The 9,422-nt window shown below is 51.2% G+C and overlaps 1 protein-coding gene across 1 annotated transcript in view; it reads right to left on the bottom strand.

Moving 5' to 3' along the window:
- Positions 1-6,015, bottom strand: part of CLIC6 (chloride intracellular channel 6) — a 51,641-nt gene extending 45,626 nt beyond the window's left edge. Inside the window, exon 1 of the mRNA XM_019528896.1 lies at positions 5,873-6,015. Within this exon, the coding sequence (XP_019384441.1) occupies positions 5,873-5,977 (105 nt within the window). The 5' untranslated portion in view covers positions 5,978-6,015. The remainder of the gene's footprint in view (positions 1-5,872) is intronic.
- Between the last annotated feature and the right edge of the window lie 3,407 nt (positions 6,016-9,422).

The following is a 9,422-nucleotide window of genomic DNA, read 5'->3' as shown; positions in this document are numbered from 1 at the left end:
GGGAAGGGAGAGTAGCTCTAGCCCCTCCACCCCCAGCCTGAGGCACTGCAGGCATGTGCTTGTATTTCTGAGATGTCTGTCTGGTTACACAACTGATTTAACCTAGCCAGGTTAGACTAACCTGCAATCAATTCAGGCTCAGGTTTTTTGAATGTCTGTCCCTAGCCTTTAAGTCTACTCCAAGGCATTGTGGAGAACCTCCAGCTCTGTTTTCTTTCTCTGTTTCCATCCCAGCAGTCAAGAGATGATAGAGGAGGAATAGTGGAACTCTACAAATAGTAGCAAAAGTGCATTAGTCCTCCCAACAGCTGTAAGTGTTACAGTGAAGGGGTAGGGGCTAGATTCCCCAGTAAGCTGCTTTGGTTCAATTACAGAGGCAGAGGTGGAAAACCTTAGCTGAAAAGGTGTATTATGCTTTTATAATGAAGTTTTACGTAAAATATTAAAGATTAGTTTATATAGTTTCAGCAAAATCATTAGACTGGTGAATTAATTGTTTTCAGAGTGTTCTTATATTACTAATGCTAAGTCAACTGTGAGAGTGTCCCTCCTCCTTCTTTAAAGTTCAGAAATATTTCAGTTAGCTATGCTTATTCCTTATAAGGGCATAGTACATGGTGTTACTGTGCCCTGCTCTCCAGTTGTGATACCTCCAATATTCTGCAAAGACTGAAATTATGCTCCACATGCTTTGCCTTTGGAAAGTGACTTTTTGAAAGTGTCAGCATGGGGTTTTACAGTTGTTTCAGTGGTAATTCAGATCAAATATGGTCCACTTTTGACAAGTAAAAGGTGTGGGAGCTTTATCCCACTCTAACTGGAATCTGAACAAAAGGATTAGGTTCTTTGTGCAGAATATATGCTTTGTTCACTTTTACCAATGACACTGCTCTAACACTATGACTTCAGTCATACCTATTGCATTCATTGTTCTGGTCATAGAATAAAGAAGTGAGAGAAGTTGCAAAAGTAGCCCTGTGATTGGGGTGTTTTGATGATCTCTGAACTATAAAAGAATTGAGTCCTCTGCCAGACCTGCATTGGTTCTGCAAGGCTGACAAGAGTAAAACATGATTTGTTGTGAAGGTAGACATATTTGGCTGGATACAAACAAGGGCAGGTTTGTTGAATAAAGAGATGCTTTTTCCTTTGAAAGCAGAACCATGCTTTAAAGCATATTGACCAGTAATTGTCAATACTGTATATATTTCTACTTTGTCTCAACATCTCACTAAATAGATCAATATACTACAGCAAAGTTATCATCAATGTCTTTGAGTAGGAAGATCTATTAAACGTTGTATTTTAAAAGAACACTATTTTAGGCAGAGATGGTATTAAGACAAGAAAAACATTTTTATTTCCAGTGCATAGTATTGCCATACTGAAGATCCTATAGTAAACTGTGCAGTTTTACCTATTATTATGCATAGTGCTAGCTATAAGTACAGGGCCTAAAGTTCCAAGAAAGGTAGGAGAAAACAAGGAATAACACTGCTTTCTCTTCCAAATCATTACCATTAAAATACAAAATTAAAATACAAAAACCCCATTTAAATCACTTTTGATTTTTCCAATTTCCATACCAAAGTGGAAAGGGTGAAGATACATGTCTGGAGGTGAGTTTTTGCTTCCCACTTAAGCCCTGCTATTGGTGAAGAAGAGAGAACCCATTCATGAGAAACACAGCTGAAAGTATAAAACGCTTAAACCCTCATACTGTGAAGCTTAGTGTCCCCTTACCTTCTTTGTTTGAAGGCTGGGCCAGTTTTGGTAAGTGTTCTATGCTGTGCTGTGCTGTTTTCTGCCTGCAGGCTTTATTTGGCTGATGTCCTCCAAGCCTAAAGGGGTCTAAATTTCTCTGGTTCTGTACATATACAGGCCTCACACTCGCAGCCTGAAATGCTGGGGGGGACCTCTGTACCCATGTGGAACTCCTGTAGTAGATTCCATGGAGGTATGAAAATCTACTCAAGCAAACCAAGCAAGCAAGCAAGGTGGAGTTTTTACACAGGAGAACTGAAGTGGACAGAAATTAGTTCTGCATAACGTCTCTCAGGGGTTACAACCTTATTTTTTGTTTTCTAAGTTAGCTCCAACCTACCTGAAAACTGTCTTTAATGGACATAAATAGGGACTACCAAACTCGGGGCAGCTGCCCCCTATTTCAGGGTCCAAGTGCAGTGCTGGTTGCTGTTTTCATGGCAAAGCACAGCAGGCCCCTCACACCTCCGATTGGCCAAAGGGCCCCAGAAATCCCACCTCTCCACAAAGATTGACAGACGGCCATCTGTCAATCTCCAGGGAAACACGGAACTTCCAGGGCCCCTCAGTGAATCAGAGGCATGGGAGACCTGCTGCGCTCTGCCATGAAAATCTTCCTCCCCCTGCCTCTCCCCGTGCTTCAGGATACTAGGGCTTCCTGCCCTTTTCTGTTTGCAGCTCTCTCTTTTCCCCACTTGCTGGCCATTTTCATGTTTTATGGGGACTGGACTTTTTTGCAGGGGACCTACTGATTTTGTGGTTTCCACGAAAATTGTAAAATCATGATTTCAGTAGGTCCCTACACATCAATTGTTGCAAAGATGGTAAGTTATTTATTTACTAGTATTTTCTGAATCCAGAATTGCTACAATTATCTACATCAGTGATGCTCAACCTTTTGGCTCCATGAGCCACATGAGGGGCATGGGGCCCCTCTACAGGACCCCGCATGCCAGGATCAGTACCCTATGCTGCCCCTGCCTTCAGGGATTGGGCCCTGGGGACCCTGTCCTGCCCCTGCTTGTCAGGATCAGCCCAACACCGCCCTACATACCCAACCTAAAGCACAAGGGCACAGCCCACAGGGCTCCCCACAGACCAGGTGATATGGCACCAGAGGTTGGATCTGGCCTGCGAGCTGTGGGTCTACATTCCTTATCTGCAGCTCAACATACCAATAGCACTCCATTTGGAATAAAGAGCTTGGTGATCTGCGAGCATGAAACACACGCTGTAAATAAAAATATATTCAGCATATCTAAAACAGTACACTTTTTTATTTATTCTGTTTAAGGCCATGTTATAACCATATTGTATATGTAGCTTCCTCTGCCTTGCAAACTACAAGATGGTGTGGAAGCTGAAAGTTCAGCTAGATTCAAAAAAGGGATTGGACAAATTCTTGGAGGAAAGGGGCACCAGTAGGTATTAAGCATGGGAGTTAGGGATATAGCCTCTGAATTAGAACTCCCAGGACTCTCAATGTTGCAGCCTGTAAATGGGAAAGAAATGAAGGATAAACCCTGGTCTTCACTCTCCCTTTCAACATCCATTCTCTGCCACTGTGTGAGACAGACCTATCTGATGTGCACTGGCAGTGTGGGCCATAGCCCACCAAGTAAAGTTGAAAGCCCCCCTTAATCTGGGGGGCCACAAAATGCACATCAAGTGATTATAGGGGACAACTAAAGAAGAAAACAGAGAGGAGTGATGATCATTGGTTCAAAATGAGTGTACCATGCAGGGATACTGAGTACACCTGGACAGTGCCCCATGGCCCTGGAACGAGTCCAAGGAGCCACTGGACACTGCCCAGTAAAACACTGCCTTGAGACATGAATGGGCAAGGAATAGGAAAATGACCCCCCTGGAGTGCCCCTAACCAGAGCCTCTTAGATCTCAAACTTGGCTAGGGACCTGAGGAGGTTGAGTAGGAGGTCCCAGGACTTGATGGGGATGTGGATGGAGAGTGCACTGTGTGAAACTGGGCAAGACAAACCTATGGTCTGATCAGTAAATGGTAGTTCTTATGACTTCAAATATTTCTACCTCAACAGTGGTCTTAAACTAAAATTTCAGCCTAATCAATGTGTTTAGCTACCAAGGCACAGAGGACCAGAGCAACCCATAACCAAGGGGTTGGCAATGTTTTTGGGCAGAGTACCCACATTCTTGACATGTAAGAAGCTGGCACGCCAGGAGCCGATGCTTGGGGAGCTGCAAAAGGCCCAATCCTTGTGGCAGTGAAGCCCCGGCCCCTTCCCCACTGTCCATCTGGAGTTGCATGTGCACCTGTCGCCAGCAACAAGCAGACCCTGGTGCAGTTGCTTACAGCCTCCCTGCCCCATTGCAAGCAGGTCAGTCTGCATGGCCCAGAGCCCAGGCCAGCTGTGGCAGGCAGCTGAAAGGCTGCAAGCAGCTGCATTGGGGTCTCTGGAGCTGCTGCCCAGCTTGTTACCAGAGACAGGTACACACATATATCAAGCCAGATGGCAGGGAAGGGGCCGGGGCTCCACTGCCACAGCAAGGATTGGGGCCCTCGTGGCTTCCCTGCTCTCTGCCCTAAGGCATATGTGCACCTGCTGCTGGTGACAAGCCAGGCTGGGGCTCTACAGATCCTGGCTGCCTGACACAGCTTGTCCAGGCTCTGGACAGGCCCCTGCTACCTATCACTGAGCCTGGAATGGTTGCAGCAGGTGGTGGGGAGGCTGCAAGCAGCTGCACTGGAGTCCACAGAGCCCCAGCCTGACTAGTTGTTGGCAGCAGGTGCACGTGTGCCTCAGGGCACACAGTAGGGAAACTGCAAGAAGCCTGATCCTTATTGTGGCAATGCAGCCCTAGCCCCTTCCCTGCCCTCCACCCCAAAATATGCATGCCATACTCTGGCACACACGCCAAGGGTTGGCAACCCCTGCCCTAATCCAATCCTTTGACTCCTCAACCCCCAGACTCTCTTCTAGACTTTTCATGTAAATGCTTCATGATGTGAAATAACAGAATCAAAGAAACTTATTGTTGGCAGGGACCACAGGAGGTCATCTAGTACAGTGGTTCTCAATCTTTTTCCTACCAGGACCCATTTGTAAATCTCAACTGTCAGTCCTAACCCAGTGCCCCTCTCTCCTGACCCACTGCCCTCCACCCCCAGCCCCCCAATGTGTGGGGCAGAGAGTGAGTGAGTGAGTCTCTGGGAGGAATGGTGTGCCCCCAGAGGCTGGGGGGGGCATGGTGACTGCCCACAGGTGGCAGCAGCAGTGGTGACCTCCTGCAGACACTGGCACTGTCAGCAGAGAGTGGGGAGGTGGCAAATGGCAACTGCCTGCGGGCACTGCTGACGGCACTTCTCTCAGGGGGTGCACTGCCAATCTCAGGGTGCACATGTACCCACATGCACCCCCTACATGTTGCCAATGCTACAGCCCCTCTGGGTAACCTATTCCGGGGCTTTACTACCCTTCTTATGAGAGAGATTTTGCTCATAGCTAACCTAAACTCCCCTTGCTGCAGCTTGAGACCATTGCTCCTTGTCCTGTCATCACTGAGAACAGTTTAGCTCCATCCTCTTTCAAACCCCACTTCGAGTAGTTCAAGGCTGCTATTAAATCCCCCCTCAGTCTTCTCTTCTCCAGACTAAATAAGCCCAGTTCCCTCCACCTCTCCTCACTAGTCATGTCCCCCAGCCTCCGAACCATTTGTGTTGCCCTCCACTGGACTCCCTTCAATTCATCCACCTCCTTTCTACAGTGGGGAGCTCAGAACTGGACACAGGAATCCAGCTGTGGCCTCACCAGTACTGAATAGAAGGGAATGATGCTTGCCCTGGCTCTGCTGGCAACGCTCCTACTAACACAGCCCAGTGCTATACTCCTTCTTCACAACAAGGGCACACTGCTGGTTCAGGTGCAGCTTACTGCCCACTGCGACCCCAGGTCACCAGCCTGCCAGGCCCCCACCCTGCCTGCCCTGCTCCTGCTCTCTGCGGCCCTGGGCAGGCAGTGGGAGCAGACTCCTTGGGCAGAGTGGGGGGGGACCCCGACCACAGTCCCTTGCCTCTGGGCTGCCTGAACAGCCACTGCCCCAAGCCGAGCCGAGCCGAGGCGCCGCCTACCTTGACGAAGAGGGAGATGTCGTGCTCCTGCTCGCCCAGCCCGGCCCCCGCTTCCGCCTCCTGCTCCTGCTCCTGCTCCGCCCGGCCCCGCTGCAGCCCGTTCATGCTGGGGGCGCCCTCGGGGCTCCCCTCTCCGTCCCCCCCCGCCGGGGCTCCGGGAGCATCGTCTCCATCCTCCTGGGCGCTGGCTGCATCGTCCCCGCCCAACCCATCGGCCTCCCTGCCGGGGCTGCCGCGTCCCTCCGGGGTTCCCGCCCCGTCCTCCCCCGCGCCCCTCGCCTCGTCCTCGTCCTCCCCGCCGCTGCCCTCGAGCTTCTCCGCGCCCCCAGTCCCGTCCCCGTCCTCTCCGCCACTGCCCTTGGGCTCCTCCGCGCCCCCAGTCCCGTCCCCGTCCTCTCCGCCACTGCCCTCGGACTCCTCCGCGCCCCGAGTCCCGTCTCCGTCCTCCCCGCCGCTGCCCTCGGACTCCTCCGCGCCCTCAGTCCCGTCCCAGTGCTCCTCGGTGCTGCCCGCCCCGTCCCCGTCCCTGTCCCCGGCGCCCCCCGCCGCGTCTGCCTTGGGGTCTTCTGCCTCGGCGCCGTCCTCGCCCCCCGCTGCCGGCTCTGCCCCCTCTCCGCTGCGCCCTTCAGCCGCCTGCCCCGGGCTGCTGCCCTCCGGCGGGGCCCCGGCACCAGCCTCCCCCTCCTCGCTGCCGCCCCGCGCGCTCCCCTCAGCCACCTGCCCCGGGGCTGCGCTCCCCTCCGGCCCCAGCGCCTCGTCCCGGCTCCCCTCCATGCGGCGCGAGGCTCAGGCAGGGGCAGGGCGGGTGGCGGGAGAGAAGCTCGGCTCCCCGGGCACGGTGCAGAAGCCGCCGCTAGCGATGGCGACGGCAGTCTGAGCCCCGGGGGATTAGGGCTGTGGAGCCCGGCCAAGAGCCCGCCTAGAGGCTAGTCGCGCATGCTCAGCAGCCCCTGGCCAAGCTGCCACTGCCCGCCAGCGACCTCCGGCACCTGCCCCTGCCCACAATGGCCCCCTCTCCCTGACCTGGACCTGTTTCTCTCGCCCCTCCAGTGCCCTCGTGGCTGCTGCTGTCACCTCAGGAGTGAGGGCGGGAGAATGCCCAAGGTGCAGGGCTGGCTGGTTGCCCCTCAGGGGCAAAACTGGGGGGCAAAACAGTAGGGAGAGGGGATACAAAGGCAGCCAGAGACTAAAGTTGCCAACATGAACGCTGTGTGCCCCTGGAGGCTGGGGGGGGTACCGTCTGCAGGTGGCAGCGGCAAGCAGGGAGCTCCCACAGGCAGCCAGGCAGTGTCAGCAGTGAGGGGGATAGCAAGCAATGACCACCTACATGTGTCGCCAGCAGCGTCAGCAGCGCTTTTTACAGGGGGTGCACCGCCAAGCTTGGGGTGCACGTGCATCTGTGTACACCCACTACGTGTCACCAATGGTTACCAACCCTCCAGGATCACCCTGGAGTCTCCAGGAATTAGAGATAAACATCCAGGACACTGCGGTGAGTCACCCCAGAGATAAATGACAGGGCATTTGGTAAAATAAAAGTTTTCAGTTAGCAAAAATCACACCTCGGATTAACCTCATTGGCTACCATACCCTCACTGCGCAAAGCTGTGTTAAATGTTGAATCTGATTTATACAGTTGTCCACTTGGGTTTTTAGAATGTAATAGTCATGTGCATTTGCCTTCCTGACATAAAGTCATTAACGTCTTTGCATCATGATGAAACCTCCCGGAACAGATTCAAACAGAGTTGGCAACCCTACCAAAGACCAGCATAGGGGCAACGCTGGGGGAGTAGGGGCAGATAGGCAGAGAAGCATGGGTTAGGCTGAACAGACTGAGATCTGGATAAAGACCTTTCAAAACAATGCTTCACAAGATGAACAACTTGGATGGCCCCCTGCATGGACGCAGTGCCCAGCAAACAGCACAGCTCTTCAATCTGAAGTTGCACTCTTTACAAATGCCCAGAGGGGTTAGATGGACTCATCACATTGAGCAATAAGACCGGGCAGTGGCTCATAGATTTAGAAGTTGATATCTGATGCTGTACAAAAGAGAGACACAGGCAGATAAGCTTGTCATCCCTCCTGATGTGACAACAAAGCCAAAATCTGCCCTCCCAAAAGCTAAAGACTTTCCTTGGTGCTGAAAAGGATTCCCCAGGCAATGGCATCTGTTTCTGGGGGTGGAAGAAGCCATTGCATTCAGAGGAGGGGGTCAACACTGGTGGGAAGGTAGAGCCCAAAAACCATCCACAACCAACCTCCTTTGAGTACTCCTCTGTGTGTGTGTCTGTTCCACATGTACATGTGGCCAAAGCAATTGCTGGGGGCTACCCACTCGGGTAGGATTAGCCAAGAGGTTAAAGATCTGATCCTTCATTGGGATCAATGTCTGAGTCAAAGTTGCCCAGTCAGTGTGCTTCTAGCTTCCCCCTCACTTCCTAACCTGAGTTTGGCCAGGAACCTGCTGGATGCCCCAACAGTAACCAATGTCTAACTGCTCCTCTGTTTCATGCCTTCATGCCCTTATGCCAATCTAGTTTAGCAAACAATTGGTCAGGTAGGCAGCATATCAAATGGGGCAACACAGTGAAATAGCTTAGTTTTGTACAAAGCCAGGTACAAGTGTTGGCACAGAGTGCATTGAATGGGAAATCAATTTGACACACCTTTTATATTTCACAATGCACTTGTTACTGTCCTCACATTTCTAAGAAAGTCACAAGTACAATGTAATACAATGAAAATACAATGTAACATAAAAGAGGAATGTTAGTTGTGTTGGAGTCTATAAAGCAATGTCCATAACTCCTTCAAACACACACTGGAGCAACACTGCTCAAAACTAATTCTGTGTGAAGTCCTTACAAGGGTAAACCCCAAATGCCTCACTGGCACCATGCAGACAGAGAAAGATGATAGGAAGGCAAGGTTGTAATACTGAGGAGGTGGGATCAGGGCTGCTGAGAGTTTCCAGGGAAAGTTTCAAAATCAAGGAAAGGAATATGGAATTTGACAGGGCTGTGTCATTGTGTCATGGGGGTTGTTTAAAATGGAACATCTCTCTTCTTTGTATGTGTTAGAAAACCTAGAGTCCAAGCTGGGTCTTAAGGATTCTGTATAAGAAGAAACAAAATTGCTCACAGGTAGAGAAAAATGAGACATAGGTAAAAATTTCTGTACAGGTGAACTTGCATTGAGATAAAGTAGAGATAAGCAGCCTTGCAGCCTTAGCAGATGTGGGAGAGGAGCGCTCAAAGTAAAGGGTGACATCAAGGTTACTGTAGTTTAGCATACTGGGTGTGAAGGTCTCCCACCCAGCTTCCCTCTGCAGGTTGTCTCTGCCTCACTGCTCCAGGCTTCTCTTCTAAAGTCCCCACATGGCAGACTCCCTCCAACTCCGCTCTCTGGGACTTCACATCAGTAGGCTCTGTGGACTCCAGCAGGCTGCAGGCTGGCAGGCATGTACTTGCATGCTAGCACTCCAGTTCCTCAGCTGAAATCTCTTTCACCCACTCCAGCTTCTACAACCAGAGTTGTCACCAAA

Source organism: Crocodylus porosus, unplaced genomic scaffold, assembly GCF_001723895.1.
Source record: "Crocodylus porosus isolate Cpor-Errol unplaced genomic scaffold, CroPor_comp1, whole genome shotgun sequence".
NCBI classification, from domain to species: Eukaryota; Metazoa; Chordata; order Crocodylia; family Crocodylidae; genus Crocodylus; species Crocodylus porosus.
Note: the sequence above shows the minus strand (reverse complement) of the source record. Positions and strands in the feature narration are given on the sequence as shown.